Source organism: Suillus subaureus (assembly GCF_016647635.1).
Source record: "Suillus subaureus strain MN1 chromosome Unknown BJ212scaffold_20, whole genome shotgun sequence".
Taxonomy (NCBI): domain Eukaryota; kingdom Fungi; phylum Basidiomycota; class Agaricomycetes; order Boletales; family Suillaceae; genus Suillus; species Suillus subaureus.
Window position 1 is genome coordinate 299,409 of NW_024538576.1, and position 15,649 is coordinate 315,057.

The 15,649-nt window shown below is 48.6% G+C and overlaps 9 protein-coding genes across 9 annotated transcripts; 6 read left to right on the plus strand and 3 right to left on the minus strand.

The window, feature by feature from the left end:
• Nucleotides 1-514: 514 nt before the first annotated feature.
• On the plus strand, nucleotides 515-1,610 carry BJ212DRAFT_1273706 (uncharacterized protein; the record flags this gene model as incomplete). The annotated part of the gene is made up of 4 exons (XM_041331112.1): nucleotides 515-701; nucleotides 769-873; nucleotides 980-1,089; nucleotides 1,158-1,610. The coding sequence occupies 4 exons, from the start codon at nucleotides 515-517 to the stop codon at nucleotides 1,608-1,610; spliced, it is 855 nt and encodes a 284-aa protein (XP_041191975.1).
• A 492-nt stretch (nucleotides 1,611-2,102) lies between these two features.
• Nucleotides 2,103-2,539, minus strand: BJ212DRAFT_1361072 (uncharacterized protein; the record flags this gene model as incomplete). The annotated part of the gene is made up of 2 exons (XM_041335900.1): nucleotides 2,103-2,423; nucleotides 2,523-2,539. A coding segment is annotated over one exon (179 nt), but the record flags the coding sequence as incomplete, so codon positions are not given.
• Nucleotides 2,540-3,487: 948 nt separating this feature from the next.
• Nucleotides 3,488-3,772, plus strand: BJ212DRAFT_1481850 (uncharacterized protein; the record flags this gene model as incomplete). The annotated part of the gene is made up of 3 exons (XM_041340320.1): nucleotides 3,488-3,550; nucleotides 3,610-3,660; nucleotides 3,716-3,772. The coding sequence occupies 3 exons, from the start codon at nucleotides 3,488-3,490 to the stop codon at nucleotides 3,770-3,772; spliced, it is 171 nt and encodes a 56-aa protein (XP_041191977.1).
• Nucleotides 3,773-4,265: 493 nt separating this feature from the next.
• BJ212DRAFT_1361087 (uncharacterized protein) lies at nucleotides 4,266-4,692 on the minus strand. Its single transcript, XM_041335901.1, has 2 exons — nucleotides 4,449-4,692; nucleotides 4,266-4,376 (listed from the first exon to the last, which is right to left on the minus strand). Exons 1-2 carry the CDS (start codon nucleotides 4,606-4,608, stop codon nucleotides 4,321-4,323), a joined length of 216 nt encoding a protein of 71 aa, XP_041191978.1. The 5' UTR covers nucleotides 4,609-4,692; the 3' UTR covers nucleotides 4,266-4,320.
• Nucleotides 4,693-5,546: 854 nt separating this feature from the next.
• On the plus strand, nucleotides 5,547-5,916 carry BJ212DRAFT_1361090 (uncharacterized protein; the record flags this gene model as incomplete). The annotated part of the gene is made up of 2 exons (XM_041335902.1): nucleotides 5,547-5,587; nucleotides 5,683-5,916. A coding segment is annotated over one exon (234 nt), but the record flags the coding sequence as incomplete, so codon positions are not given.
• A 700-nt stretch (nucleotides 5,917-6,616) lies between these two features.
• Nucleotides 6,617-7,639, plus strand: BJ212DRAFT_344111 (kinase-like domain-containing protein). The gene is made up of 5 exons (XM_041342964.1): nucleotides 6,617-6,687; nucleotides 6,737-6,922; nucleotides 6,982-7,012; nucleotides 7,063-7,400; nucleotides 7,448-7,639. The coding sequence occupies exons 2-5, from the start codon at nucleotides 6,797-6,799 to the stop codon at nucleotides 7,469-7,471; spliced, it is 519 nt and encodes a 172-aa protein (XP_041191980.1). The 5' UTR covers nucleotides 6,617-6,687; nucleotides 6,737-6,796; the 3' UTR covers nucleotides 7,472-7,639.
• A 247-nt stretch (nucleotides 7,640-7,886) lies between these two features.
• BJ212DRAFT_1361099 (uncharacterized protein) lies at nucleotides 7,887-8,785 on the plus strand (the record flags this gene model as incomplete). The annotated part of the gene is made up of 5 exons (XM_041335903.1): nucleotides 7,887-8,174; nucleotides 8,232-8,277; nucleotides 8,397-8,452; nucleotides 8,501-8,618; nucleotides 8,671-8,785. Exons 1-5 carry the CDS (start codon nucleotides 7,901-7,903, stop codon nucleotides 8,783-8,785), a joined length of 609 nt encoding a protein of 202 aa, XP_041191981.1. The 5' UTR covers nucleotides 7,887-7,900.
• Nucleotides 8,786-9,291: 506 nt separating this feature from the next.
• Nucleotides 9,292-10,685, minus strand: BJ212DRAFT_1481852 (uncharacterized protein; the record flags this gene model as incomplete). Its single annotated transcript, XM_041340321.1, has 5 exons — nucleotides 9,292-9,672; nucleotides 9,722-9,883; nucleotides 9,937-10,089; nucleotides 10,145-10,269; nucleotides 10,316-10,685. 5 exons carry the CDS (start codon nucleotides 10,683-10,685, stop codon nucleotides 9,292-9,294), a joined length of 1,191 nt encoding a protein of 396 aa, XP_041191982.1.
• Nucleotides 10,686-11,392: 707 nt separating this feature from the next.
• Nucleotides 11,393-15,331, plus strand: BJ212DRAFT_1300448 (CHAT domain-containing protein; the record flags this gene model as incomplete). The annotated part of the gene is made up of 4 exons (XM_041332993.1): nucleotides 11,393-14,191; nucleotides 14,370-14,586; nucleotides 14,644-15,041; nucleotides 15,101-15,331. The coding sequence occupies 4 exons, from the start codon at nucleotides 11,393-11,395 to the stop codon at nucleotides 15,329-15,331; spliced, it is 3,645 nt and encodes a 1,214-aa protein (XP_041191983.1).
• Nucleotides 15,332-15,649: the final 318 nt, after the last annotated feature.

Consider the following 15,649-nt stretch of genomic DNA (forward strand, 5'->3'; position numbering starts at 1 on the left):
TCATGTACCTCCTGCCGCCCTCCTTTCACCACCCTTTCTTCAAAATCCTCTTGCTCTGGTATGGCGATCTTCTCCGACTCCTGGATGATATTGGCCAGCGCTTCCGAATCTATCTGGACCTCTTCGAAGTCAAAAAAAAAAATCGGTTCCTAATTCAGACCCAAATTTCGTACTAATATATGACTTCAACGTTGCCGGCGAACAGAACGATGCTGGTGCGCTCGCATCTCTCAAAACAACAAAAAGGCCAGGTGCACCTACGTCGGCCGCCATCGGACAGTCTTTAGTCCGACACTGCTGTCAGAAGTTCTCTCGTCATCCAGGATAACTGGTATCGTTATTATGGGCGCTTGTCCGACTCTAGCGAGCGGAGCGCGCCCTAGAGTGCCGAGCAGTTCGGACACATGTTCAAAACCTGGGGAAAATGCTATATACTTCCCTCCGGCGCCCACGCGTCTTATCTCACATCCTTTCCAGGTTACTCTACTCTTTGCATACCTAATCCTCGAGTATCATGGCCAAGTACTATGACGAGATCCCGTTGAAACTCATCGAATGGATCTTGAAGCAGCAGATGTTTTGGGTGGCTACGGCTGCGCTGCAGGGGGATGGGCATGTCAATGTCTCTCCCAAGGGCACTGCGGGTTGTTTCCACGTCGAGAGTCCTACCAGAGTTTGGTATGAGGATCTTACTGGCAGTGGTATGCTGCGTTTACATTATGCAAGCTTTTACCCTAAGACTCGCGTTCTGATTCATGTGGTTTGTAGGTGTCGAGACGATTGCGCACATGCGCGAGCCCGGAAACCGTCGTATCACGATTCTCTTCAACGCGTTCGAAGGACCCCCGAGAATCCTCCGCTTGTGGGGAAAAGGTAAGCATGTTCTTTCCATTCATCCTGCATCTTACTACCCACCTCAAATTCTTGCATCCTTTCTCATTTTCAAAACCCAAATTCCGTTCTCACTGACCTATCACAGGCACCGTATACGAATTCGGCACGCCAGAATACAACGACTTCATCCCCCCGTCCAACCGTAAAGCCGGCTCGCGTGCCATCATCGTTATCGATGTGGACAAAGTCGGAACGGTACGTTCTTGTGATTCTTCTACGCAATGCCGAATCAAACTAAACCTCCCATCTTCCCAAAATCCCAGTCCTGCGGCTTCGGCGTTCCGTTGTACAAATATGAGACCCAGCGTACGATTCTCGAGCGTTGGTGTGACTCCATGGAAAACTTTGATCGTGATGGCGAGCCACGCCAAGCCCCTCCTCCATATGAATCCGAATCCCTCGTAAAAGACCCACGTGGGATCAAAGCATGGTGGACTGCTGAGAATATCAATAGTTTTGACGGCCTTCCGGCCCTACAACATGCACACGACAGCAGCGTCCCGCCCATCAATACATTCGACAAAAAGGCCCCCCATCCTAGTCTTGGTCAGATTAGGGCTGCGGCAGGGAAAAAGGCTGAGGAGAGTAATGCTAACGTCAAGTCGAGTTCGGGGGAGACAATAAGACTGATGATGGCTTTTGGAATGGGGGTCGTGGTGACGGCGGGCTACATGAAGTTTGCTACTTCGTTTGTTCCGGTGTCTTGGAAAGCGTGACCTCAAAATGGCTTCACACGGCTTCTTGAAATAGTTAGGTACGAATAACTTTAAAGTTCTCATACTTGTTTTAGTAGTGCGAGTCGGCCCTCGGGCAATGACGAGAGAAATCAAGAACTCTAGAAGCACTTGATTAGAAAGAAAGAAAAACATGGGTAATATATTTCTCTAGGATGGCGAGCGAGTATGGAACATAGACTAAATGTACAAAAGATAAGGAAAGAATCAGAAAAACTGTTAATTGAGGGACTAATGGAGCATTACCTCCTCAATGAATTGTTTTATCAAGTTCTTTTTCATCAAGAAATGCATATCATTGAAGAGTATATAAATATATGATTCAAGAAACAGACTTCACTCTTTGTCTATCAGCTCGAAGTTCCGGGTAGTGACACACATCAATGATCATCGAATCGATCACCGGCGTCATCGACAACGGGCTCTTATCCTACGCCGACATGAGAGAAAACAGCAAATATTTATGAACACCGCATCTACATTGTGAACATCGAAAAGGCACGAAGGCAATTAATGACCTCATGAACATGCAACTACTCACCCAATCATGGTACACCGGTGCCCGGACACTCGTCCGACTCATCGATGCATCCACGAACCTGGGAATAATGTCCATGGGACCTGATCCCAAAATCTGGCGCATGCCAATCAGGCATTGAAGCAAGGCACACAAGGTCAACGGCTGGGTGAGAACGGTAGATACACCGGTACATTTGCTACGTGTCTGAAATATTAATATATGCAGGGTTTATCCTAGTTTCCCCCGTACTTGAGAATACTTTGCAAGTAACGACTCAGATAACTGGTCTAAGGGAAGAGCGCCGAGAGCACATACTAGGCTCTAAGCGAGGCATCAGTTCCCGGGAATATTGCACTTAATATCGCAGAATGTACCTGGGTCCTGGGTTCCTGCAGGCTTGGATCTATGCCACGGGTTTGACTCGCCGAGGTCTTGGGCCTAGAAGTAAAGGTCCGGATTAAATGGGTCATACTTACGATACGAACAGCGGCGATTATGCAAAGTATAGCTAGCATGAAAAGAAGCAACAGGGAACACAAAGAGCACGTAAAATCTGCGCGTGAATTCGCCGTTCGGGCATGCACGCGTGCGTGCGTTTTGCGGTGGCAGTGCATGTTAGTTCTGCCAGCTTTTGCATGTAGTGGAATTCTAGTTGTTGGCCGCTGTGAAGCAGTTAGCGCTGCAAGAAATTTTAGGCGCTCGTGGGCATGATGTATGACCCATCACTATGCCACGAGGACCCAGTGGCGTGAAAAAACAAGCGGCTTGCAAGGAACGGGGGTCGCAAGCAACAACCGGTGGAGCAACCAGGCAACTTCATGCGTGAGATTTGAATCTAGCGGAATGACCACCATGGAAGAGTTTCCAAGTTCTATGGTGGGTTGGGACCTGTTGGGGCAAGGGCATTAAGGGAGCAATAGATTCAAATTCGCGATGAACCAGGTACAGGTCGAATGTTCCTGCCGCGGTAGAACTAGAGAGCCAGCGGCTCGTTCAAAGCTCGTCAACCACCCATATCCTATCATCATATGGAAAGATCAGTTCAGCAGTAATACTCCGTTTACCTCCAAACAACCAAGGCTATGACACTGACCTTGTGAATGCCTGCCACGCGTATGAATTTGCTTTCCGAGCTGTGTGGCGCGATATGTATGATCCTGGGACCGGGACCTTACGTGTAAGACACAACCAAGTTTGATAGCAGTGTCAGGCACGGAACTACTCATGGCATGTGAACTTTCAGGCTTCGTTTATCCCAAAATCCTTTTAAAACCGCTTAGACAAACCAGCATGTATTACAGAATAGTGATTATATCCGCCCCCACACCTTAAAGCTCTCATGAAGCTCTCAGCACTCTTTTTTGTCGTGGCCTCTGCCTGTACCGTGTTAGCTGCACCCACAGTGAGTCCATCTGGTCGTACAATCATTTATTATCTGGTACTAATCTTTTCTCGGTATAGTTGGTGAGCGGTGGTTTGGAAGCGAGAAGCCCGTTGGAGGAGGCTCGTGAGGTATGTGATCCATAGTCGTCGTCTGTGTACATCCATTTACTCCATCGACCCAAAGCCTAGTCCTCCAGACTGGAAGCGGATTGCACAGTCGGGTGGAACTCCCGACTGGTAAATCCACAGTGATGATCGGGCCGGACCTCTACACATCTACTTAATCCATCACTCGTCGTTTGTTTTTCTCGTATTCGATTCGTGAGTCCGACCATGGTGTTATTCGCGTCCCACTCACTTATCGCTCCCCTTGCCGTAATTTTTTTTTCAGTCTTGCACAGACTCATCTTAAAGTCTCGGTCTCTCTTTGCAGTACTATTAATCGATCTGGGCATTTGCGCCATCTATAGAAAAGGGCGGGCTAATTGTGGTGGAGTAATCCGTGTACTCTTAGGCGGTGAGTGATAGGGACAGACGCTCCTGTGCTGCGGTTGTACAAACCTACGAGGAGTCGTATTGAGCTATGGCGATTGTACAACGGCGGTCTATAGATAGCTTGTAACCTTCCCAGATATTGCATCAAATTCGATCGATGCCGATTCCCAGGCACTTTCAGGCACTGCTTTGCCAGCTTAAATTTGCATGAGACTGGTCACCGGCACCGGTCAGTTCTAACTTGGCCTTTAGGATGACGCCGGTCATGGAGCAACTTGGGCTCATGAGTTATCATCATGACTCAGAACTCCGATATTGTTGGAGTCCGAATGGGCGGCGCGAGGAGAGACCTGTAAGAGATTAGCGACAAAGAGCTGCGCCGCCCCTTGCCAGGCTATTCAAGACATGCGGAAAACACGCACAGCTGCCACAAAACCAGTGACTGCGGTCTGTAGCTACTGTCATCTGACATCGCCTATCATATACATAGCCCAAGGCACGCGCTGGTTGATAGAATATCGATACGGTACACGCCCAGTACACGACAAAAATACGCGGTGACTTACCCTGTGCGCGTATCATGTGATGACATTAATATAGATATCAAGACTTACGTATCTTACGCTCTGTTAATTGTCTTCTGTGCCGCTACTTATCTGCTGCTATCTTTGTCTGCAGTCATGGATCAAATGTACACTTACTCTGCTCATTTAAGCGCTGTGCTGGTCGCCGGCTGCAGTGAGCCTGGGACCCTCGAGCTTTGTGACCACACGAACCGTCGGAACACCGTGCAATCATTACTGTAACAGAACGCAACATCAGTGGTCACAAGTGCATCGAAAGTTAAGCAGACCTTAGATTCTCGAAATACATTACGCTGGCGAGCATATGCGCGTCTCTATGGCCGTACATGTAGCATCAAGATGGACTTTCTGGGCGAGGATAATGCAGGATACCGCTCGACACGTCACAGACCCCCAACACATAAAGAACCACGTCGCCGAGTCAACGACTCTAGAAGTCACTCCACACCCCCGTTTGCAGTTTTGCAATGCTCGTAACACCATTTAGCAAACCAATGCCCTGCACTGGCTACGAAACATGATGCCATATTGCACGCAAATGATGCGGAGTGAAGAGTGAGTAAAGACATTTGTTAATTTTGCGATCCATGTACACGTCTCATCATTTACTTCGTGACTTTGTACGTGTATGATATGCTTCCACAGGACGGTCGACATCGAGGGACCGTTGATTGACCTTGGCTCACGCATCTGGTGGTGTCCCACCGCGGAGTTCACCCTACTTTCTCTATGTGCAGTGGGACCTTGCGCGAAGAAAAAACGTAATTTGTCTCATTTTTACGTCTCCTCCTATGCCCCAACTTTGGCGGCACTCATTGGCACGAGACCGCGTGTATCTCAAGGTGCGTCCGTGCAGCGCTTCGTTGCGTTGGTCAAGCAAATCTGGCTGGAGGAAAGGAACTTCGCTGAATTAGACATTGTCGCTTGAGCGGGCAGTGGCACCCGTCCTGTCCTTTACATCCCTCACCGACGGCGACGCAACAATCCAGGGGGCATCCGATATGTTTAGTCAAAATCAGTAGTTTTACCTTACCTGCTACAGAGTGCTGAATCGGAAACAACCATTCGAGTCTTCTTTGCGATCCGCGACGGTCTGGAACTATCATGGACATCATCCAATCTCGGTTGCAGAATCCAGAGTTTGCTTTCTTATCGGCCTGTCAGGATACACCGAGTACCGAGCACCGATGAGGCGATTCGTCTTGCTGCAGCGATGCAATTCTCGGGATTCCGCAGTGTAATAGATTCGATGTGGTCTGTCAACAACGAAGTTGCTCGTCAAATCCATCTTAAAAAAGCCTGGTGACTATATAGTACTACAAACAAAGAAAAATAAACTGTCAGTTATTAGTAGCAGTTTATTTCATACAAGACCAGAGCAGCGGCAAGGTCCGTTGAAGGCGCCTGCGGGAAGTGACGGATATTGTGTAATCCTGCATCAATCAAAACCTCGAGGCCTAGGCCTCGTGCACTACCCTTCCATCAATAACACAATCAGTGACCGCTCGCAGACTACAACTGCCGTTTTAGCCGTGCAGCAGGAGATGGACACGCAACCAGACTCTGGTCGTGCTTTCCCTCCGGACGCGGTTTCTTCTTCCAATATGACCAACTTTGGTGCACAGCACTTTTCCCGAAGTTATCCCCGTTCGACAGCGCAACATCGTCAACATCCATATATCATACTAGGAAGGAAACCATTGACCCAAAAGCTTCGCAGAGTCGCTGAAAATTCAAGTTTGGGAACGGACACTAGAGTTGACCGTCATTTGGTAGCAGACCAGCAAAGATTCACTGGTACTCTCGAACCATTTCCACTTTACTACTTCCAATGTCGGTCGCCCCCACTCAACTAATCACTTCGATCATCATCCCAGACTTAACTAGTTTTATCACCCGATGCAGCCCAGACCCGATTGCCGGTGGTACATATGGAATATCTACAAGTGTATGTACCGCGGACCAGAGGGCGATGCAGAGGTTCGTGCGGATGTCACAGTTCTTCCACGCTCACCAACTCAACACTCGCCCGCAGGTCGCCGTCAAAGCGATTCGACAACAATTCTTCAGTGCCGAGGTAATGTTCTATCTGAGGGGATGGTCGGATTCTCATAAAGCTTTCTTAGATCTTTCGGAGAGAACTTGGAATTTGGAAGAGGTTGCGGCATTCTAATATTTTGAAATTCATGGGTACAACTTCGGACTTTGGCCCCTCAGCAGCTTTGGTTGCTCCATGGATGACAAACGGCACTCTGACGTCGTTTCTCGATCAGAATAACGAGACCCTCTGGCTGCATGATCGTCTGCTTTTGGTGAGCACTCCAAATACGTTCCCAGTTTGCACAGCCGAGTTCATTGTTTTGTGCACAAGCTTCGTGACATTGCTGCTGGCCTCAACTATCGTGGGTAAAAATGTGCATATCCGAAGGAAAATTAATCATTTTTGTGTCAGTTCATACGTTCAGCTTGACGGAAGACGGACATACGGACTTGAACCCCATTGTTCATGGAGACCTTACTGGTGTAGGATCCATTATTTATTCTATCCCTCACATACTAATGATCAGTTGCAAGACCAACGTCCTCATCGATGGTGATAGAAAGGCATATCTTGCAGATTTTGGCCTTTCCGGAACTTTCAAAAAATCGACCGGCATGACGTACCTTGCGAAAATGACTTGTCATCCAGGCGCAGTGAGATGGGCAGCTCCTGAACTTCTATCCGGGGAAGAACCAGCTTCCGCAACCACTCAAAGCGACATGTATTCCTTTGGTAACATCATGCTTCAAGTAAGTCATTCCCTCTTGCTAGTGCGGCTCGCTAAGATGTCCTGCAGGTTTTGACGGGAAATGTGCCCTGATGTCACTTGACCCGTGACTTCCAGATCACGTATCAAGTGGTTATTGAAGGGAAAATACATCCCCGTCCACAAGATCTTTACGTCACAGACCGGCACTGGAATTTTATGACCCGCTGCGGTCTACGCCACTACCGACCGGCCTCCTGCCAAGGAAGCAGTTCAATTTGTTGATAGCGCTTTACACCTGAGTACGAGCCCCCAGAGCTCGACGTTGTCGATCTCCATTGACGAGCTACACCGGAGTGTAGTCCGTAATGATTATCTTCGAGAGAACACTGATGCTCGTAAGACTCCTATCGTAGAACACTCTTGCTTGCTTTCTCATATTGTTGTAGGACTTTCGATGATGCAGGATATTGATTCACCCCCGGACGCTCTCAGGACAATATGTTTTGGGACCTCATACAGCCAGGGAATTCGCCTGTCTTCATGGCCACCACGACGTCCAGTACACCGAGTCATTATGCTGCCTCTGATTTTCAACCTTTTGTGCCCCAAATGAACATGAACGTCGAGCAATTACTAGGGGCAATGTCTTACTCCATGAATAAAACGAATGCGGCTGTCTCTCTTCTGCAGCGGGTTCTACCTCAAAAGCTGTCCACTGAAGAGCCTGACGATCACGATATGGCAAAACTTCGAGATCCCACAGGGGTCGAGGCTATGAAATTAATCGAGTCAGTCTTTTATTCATTCCTGTTGTGTGTCTCATATCTGAGTACCCCTTTAGATATCACCTCAACAATTTCATGAGAAATAGTGGCTTACTGTCTTCCGGCTTCATTACGACCAACTCTGGTGCAGAGGTGAGCGCGGGTCTCCAAAGTTTGATGGCCACATGCTCACTAGACATCCTCAAGAACGATCCGTCATGGTATATTTGTCTCGCCTTCTATTTGACATGTACTGAGTCTTTTACAGAGAGTGTTATTGACCGTATTATATATCCTGATCTCCGAGACCGTATCATTCTTCTTCGAGGTAGTCGCATAGCCATTTTCGAGCTTAGTAATATCCGACATTTTTCAGGGCAATTTTCGTTAGCGGACTGTTTTTTTGATTACCAGAAGGCAATCAAACTTCATGGAGATGATGTTCTTGCCCAGCATAACTGGGAACTTGCCGAGTGGTGGTTACGGAAATACAGGTGCGCCTTGCAAGCTGTGTAATGCCCATATTGTATGCTCATTCTTTTCTAGTCACCTCGTCGATAAGGTAACCTTGAATGTCTGTAATCGCTGGAGGCGCGAGCGCGGTGAACTCGAGTTATTGCTATCTGATATTGGTGCTCCAGAGGACTCTCCCCTGTCCTAATGTAGTTTCAAGCTAAAGCCTTGTAAACTTATTACTATACAAGCGTTCCGATCACCTTCGGACATTTCCTATTGTCAACTACAGTAATAGATGCTTGTATACTACGTTCGCCGTTGTCTTTTCCTCCTCATCCTACGGTCGACTCATCGAGGGACCGTTGACTGACCCTGGCTCATGCATCTGGTGGTGTCCCACCGCGGAGTTCACCCTACTTCCTCTACGTGCGGCCGCTGGTCCTTAGAGGGCACATAACTTCCCCTTCTCCCACAATCAGTGGGAGAAGGGATTTGACACTGACTCGGAGCAAACCGTACTCAGTCAATGAAAATTGACCATGTTCATCCCAGGCTAGTGAAAAAATTAGATATACAACACTTAGGCTGCTTCAGACCACACTACAGAGGATAATGGGCATTAGGATAATGGGCATTAGGATCATGACCAGACTGGCGTGTACTAATCCTTACCAACATCGTGAAAACACCAAATGTTCCTTAGGAAAAAGTCTAATGACAGTGGCATGATATCAGTCTGTTTGACGCGCTTGATTGAAATGCGTGCATCTCATCAGGAATCGTTGGTAATTGGTGTTTGTTGGTCGTCAACCCAATCAACGAGAGTCTGATACGGAAATCATCCTCGCTAGCACGATTTCCAGACGGTACCGTAGGACCTTCATCAGAGAATGCATCATAAACCTTGTCTATAACTTCTGCAGCGCCACTGATGTGTAGGACATGAGCAACCGCAGAATGGAGCGCAATGAGCGTAGGGTTGGGAAGCGGGACGCCATCTCGAGAGTGATCCCGGAATTGGACTTCTGTGAAATTCTCCTTGTGCAAAGGGACATAGCGTAACCAGTGTACTTTATATTTGTGCAAGACGTCCTTTCAAGGGTATAAGTATCTGAAATTTCACAACAAAAACTAACCATACTGTGGGGTGTAGGCACCATCTGTAGCTGTCGAATCCACGATGCAGTGCTATATCAAGTAACATTCCATTCTCTGGGTTATCGATGATACCGGCTAGGTCGTCCATAATCTCATCAGGGAGCTTTGTATAATGCTTGATTATGTCAATCGTTCCCGCTATGCGCTGGAGAACAATCAGCTGGACGGGTGTATCAACTTGCTAGTTGAAGAACATACGTTGCTTCTGGGATGCTCGTGAACAATGGATCTTGGAAGGATGTGAGCAGCGTCGAGGTACCCTTCACCAACCTCAGTAGTGCGGGGATATGGACCGTTAGCTATATTCAAAGTTCCGGTGACCACACACTTGTCGCCATCCCGTTCGTTGATCTAGATGATCTTTAGATGAACACCCCTGCAAAGAAGGTGAGACACTGCAGCACACCAAATTTCGGAATATGGAACGTCGCGATGTCGCAGGCATGGCGTCAGCAGCGACATCCGAAACATGGAGTGTGGGAGTGGAGAACTCCGATTGTGGAGAGTGGCCGGCTCTGTAGGCTTTTTTGACTGTCCTACCATGAGCAGCAGCTTTTGAACAAAAAAGATAACATACAAGGCCAGATGAAGAACAATAACCAATCTTGTGCCAATCTCGTTAACTCAGAGGCAGGGGAGTTCAAGTTGGACCCCCTTCCCTTTTGATCGGCCACTATGATGGCAGCCGCTGCGTAGCGTACACCGCTTGACAAACCGGCTTCTCCTGCGCCCTCCATCATTCCGTCCAATATACCAAATGTCTTGACCCCATGCACTGAGGTTAACATAGATTCCGTTTCCCGAAGAACCGCCTTTGCACGACGCTTTAACTGGCCGTTCGTCTCCGGTCCAGCATCGCTCATCACTGTGAGAAGACCGGTTTTGAACGCATCGTCATCTAATAGGGTAAGAGTGCTCGCGCTGGATGTATCATCGTCGAGAGACATATAGTTGTATACAAGAGGCGTTGCTGACAATGTGCAATAGGAACTTCATCGCTCGTACTTACATAATTCAGTACTTCATCCCTGACTTTCGCGTCAAGTCTGTACAGACCTGTGACACATAGACTGCTCAATTCCTGGACTTTCTGATCAAAACAAAGCCCTCCTCTGGCGAGTCTGGGAGGAGAAGATGCAATCCAAAGGGGACCCTACCAACTTTTGGCAGACCAGGCTGAGGAAAATAATCGTTCCTTCCCGATTATGGTTCGCTAAAGTTATAAACGCCTGCGTTAGCGCTCTTGATGCTTCATTGGTCCTGTACTACAACCCATTTCCTTATTCGAATTCTGGAGCTCACAATACACGTGTAGTAGGCACCTGCTGAGCATTCGACGAGTTTGAGTTCACAACCATTGCCGACCCAATTTCTTGAACTCTACGCACAGCTCGCCGTATCATTTCCCTAAAGACTGGCCGTATTTCAGTGTTCGATTTTCTGCTTGCAAGTGAGGATTCACGCGACCCAGACCCCACTCTATTTTGTACTCATCGGGTCATTCGCAACACACTGGTGGCGCCCTAGAGAGAGCGCTGTGGGCGTTGTATCGTCGCAGTCTGTCTTTTGAACCTTATTTCGCTGTCCCATTGGTACTTCCAGCTGCATCCTTCCGAACAATCCTCGTTTAACTTTTGTATTTCGCTATAGTAACATGACGGACGATATCGAGCTGTGGCGAGCGGCCTTGCAGCAATGTCTCCATGCCCATTCTCATCAATTACCCATCTTTCTTGAGCACCTTGCCATAAGCCTTGTAAACAGATTCCAGCAATGGGGTGTCCTACCTGACCTCGATGAGGCCATCAATCTCCATCGAGCTGCACTAGCACGCCGTGCCACAGGCCATCCTCGTCGATCCAATTCTCTCAACGACCTCGCCAATGCCCTTCAACTCAGATTCCACCAGCGGGGCGTCCTGGATGACCTGAATGAGGCCATTAAGCTCCATCGAGCTGCACTGGTGCTTCGTCAACCTGGCCATTCTGATCGACCCATGTCTCTAAGTAACCTTGCCAGCTGTCTTCATGACAGATGCGTGCAGTCGGATGTCTTGTCTGACCTGGATAAGGCCATTGAGCTGCAACAAGCTGCACTGGAGATCTGTCTCCCTGATCACCATCTTCGACCCCAACTTCTGAACAACCTTTCGGACAACCATCTACACAGATTCCAGCGGGGGGGCACCCTGTTTGAACTCGATGAGGCCGTAAGGCTCAATCGAGCTGCGCTGGCGCTCTGTCCCCTTGGCCATCCTCATCGATTTGGCTCCCTCAATAGCCTTGCAAACAGTCTTGTCGTCAGATCTCCGGAGCGGCGTGTCCTGTCTGACATAGATGAAGTCATCAATCTCCATCAAGCTGCACTAGCACTCTGTCCCATTGGCCATCCTCATCGATTGGTGTCCCTCAATAACCTCGGTATTAGCCTTGGAAACAGATTCAGGCATCGGGGTGTTCCGTCGGACCTTGATAAGGTCATCGAGCTCCATCGAGTTGCTCTAGTGCTCTGTCCGCCTGACCATCCTCTTCGACCTAGTTTTCTCTATAACCTCGCAAACAGACTTGTAGATAAATTCCAGCAGCGGAATGTCCTGTCTGACCTAGATGAGGCCATTGACCACCATCGAGCTGCGCTGGCCCTCTGCCCCTTGGGCCATCCTGATCGATGTGCTTCTCTCGATAACCTTGCAAACAGCCTTCGAGTCAGATTCCAGCAGCGGAAAATCCTATCGGACGTAGATGAGGAAATCGAGCTCCGTCGAGGTGCTCTAGTGCTCTGTCCCCCTGGTCATTTTCATCGATCCACATCTCTTGAAAACCTTTCCCTTAGCCTTCAATATAAATTCCAGTGGCGAGGTCAATCATCAGACTTAGATGAGGCCTTCAGCCTTTATGAAAAACTCTCCCAACAATCTCTTCCGGCCTCTCGTTTCGATATTCGTGCTGCCAAGTCATGGATTACCTCCGCGGAGCAGGCGAAACATGGCTCTGCACTCATTGCCTGCCAGACCACGTTAAAATTTCTGGATCAGTATGTCGCTGTTTTGGCGCCCTCTTCCAACCATTTCGATGTGGTCAAGGAGGTTACTTCATCCATTGCAATGGATGCTTTCTCGTGCTGTGTTCGCCATGGCGCTTTGACGAATGCTGTGGAACTAGTAGAGCAAGGCCGTGCAGTATTGTGGACCCAGTTAGCGCGCTTGCGCACGCCGCTGGATGAACTTTCCACATCAAGTCTCACCGGTAGTGCCTTAGCAGAAGAGTTCAAGAAACTCAGCTCCAGCCTTCGTGACGTATTTGATGCGTCTACTGAAGATCAGTTCTTACAAATCCGGCAACTGACCACGCAATGGGATGGTGTCGTTTCCCGCATCCGCCAGCTGCCTGATTTTTCCCGATTTCTCCTACCTCCGCTGTTCTCTGACCTCCAGAAAGCGGCAGAATATGGTCCAGTCATCATTGTCAACGGAAGTAAATATAGCTGTGACGTCTTGATCATCACGCGGGACCAAGATCCTATCCTCATTCCACTTGATATCTCGCTAGCAGAGGTTTCCGAGTTGTCATCAGAATTTCAATCCCTCACAAAGCGTGTTGGTTCTTCTGATCATCAACTCGAATCATACAAGATGGTCGGCATCCTACGCAAGCTTTGGGCTTGTATCGTTAGCCCCGTGGTTCAGGTTCTCAAGGAGTTGATCGACCCCGGCTCACGCATCTGGTGGTGTCCCACCGCTGAGTTCACCCTGCTTCCTCTACATGCAGCGGGACCTTATGAAAAGAGGAGCCATAATTTGTCTCATTTTTACGTCTCCTCGTACACCTCAACTTTGGGCGCACTCATTCGTGCGAGACATCATGTTTCTCAAGATGAGTCCATTCAGTATTTCGTTGCCGTTGGCCAAGGACATCCGGACGGAGGAAAGGAACTTCGACATGTGGCCGCTGAGTTGGACATTGTCGCTGAGCGGGTGGCACCTGTCCTGTCCTTTACATCCCTCACCGACAGCGACGCAACAGTCCAGGGGGTATCCGATGCATTTAGTCGTGCACAGTGGCTTCACCTTGCCTGTCACGGAATGCCGAATCGGAAACAACCATTTGAATCTTCCTTCACGATGCGCGACGGTCCTTTCACCATCATGGACATCATCCGATCTCGCCTGCAGAATCCAGAGTTTGCGTTTTTATCAGCTTGTCACACTACTGTGGGAGATGAATCGAGCCCTGATGAGGCGATTCATCTTGCTGCAGCGATGCAATTCTCTGGATTTCGCAGCGTAATAGGTTCGATGTGGTCTGTCGATGACGAAGTTGCTCGTCAGATCGTAACAGCGTTTTACGACAACCTGGTTGATGGTTCGGGGAGGTTGGACTGCAGGCGCGCTGCTGTAGCGTTGCATAATGCTGTGAGGACGTTGCGGAAGAAGATTCCACTGGAACAGCAGATTGTATTTGTTCACATAGGTGTCTAGTTTGAGACTCGTGGTATACCTTTATTTCCACCACATGATTTTATGACCTTGGAGCGGCGTCCATCACAAGCTCAGATTATATTCCCGTACACTGATCATCAAACATCAGTTGACGCTTGAGATCATTGTCCAGCTCTCTTTGATTTACGTTCAGGAATGGTCCGGGGAACTTCTAGTACTGTATGATCCGCTATCGGAATTTGATCGGAACAGTCACGGTATTCATACGTTTACGAGCCATACTATGACCACTGTCCCGTCTGCAAGTCAGTGGGGATCCCCTACTGCAACCAAGAGAGCACTCCTTATACATGGTTTAAATTCGTCCTCGCACACGTTCCACCGCGTTGCATCGATACTTGCAGCCAAAGGTGGGCCTTCTTCGCTAGAGTCATTTTACAGCGCTTATCTGTATGATGATATCATAGGATACTTGGTCGTTGCTCCTAACCTTCTTGGACATGCTCTCAGGATGCCTGGAGTTGACTTTAAAGTCCAGACATTGGCAGACGACCTCTCGCCCTACCTTCAGGCTGCTGAGTATGATATAGTCGTTGGTCACTCAATGGGTGGGGCCGTGGTATTATCGCTTCTCAAGTACCTGCCGAAGACCAGACCTACCTCAGTGGTTCTCGTCGATTCATCTGTGGAAATGACTGCAGAGCAGATGGTGGTTCACAGGGTCAGAAATTCTAACATTATCAAGACTAACCCCACGGCCGAAGATTATATGGCATTGAATCCTCTATGGACGAGAGAGGATGCCATTTGGAGATCTTTGGGGACCCAAATCGTGAGAGCAACCAACCACAATGATCACTTGGATGTCAGTGTTCGCGAGTAGCGTTCCAGAACCAGTGGTACTGATAGTTTGGATTGCTACAGGGCAACGTGCCATGGTCATTCTCGCATTTATTCGCCGAGAGGCCTGCTGCTGCCGCATTGACGGTTTTGATTGCAGACCCGCGATCTAATGCATATGGTGCTTCGAAATTGGAGAATGTCGCAAAATTCAAAGATGTTAGAGCAGTGATCGTTCCAAATGCCTCGCACTGGATACAGTATGAATTCCCGGAAGTGATTGTTGAAGAGGCGCTAAGGAATATCGAAGAGTAAGACGATAGGCAGTAAAGACCATGAAGTTCAAGTTCCCAATAATAGTATGTAAAAAAGCACAAACATCAGCTTTAATTGAAGATTTGCATCTTCATCCCATCCTAATGTTTCTGCATCCATGTAACAACTCCGAGGTATCGGGGCACCATACCATGGTACCATGTTCTGCGATCACTCACTACTGCAGGGCAGCGAGCTGTTCCCTGTGCCATGACCTGTCATGGGCAATGCGACTCAAAACCAGCTGCAGGGCATTATTGGCTATCATCAACGTGTCGCCCTGGGCATACATCACCGCCACAGGTCTCATGTATGAAT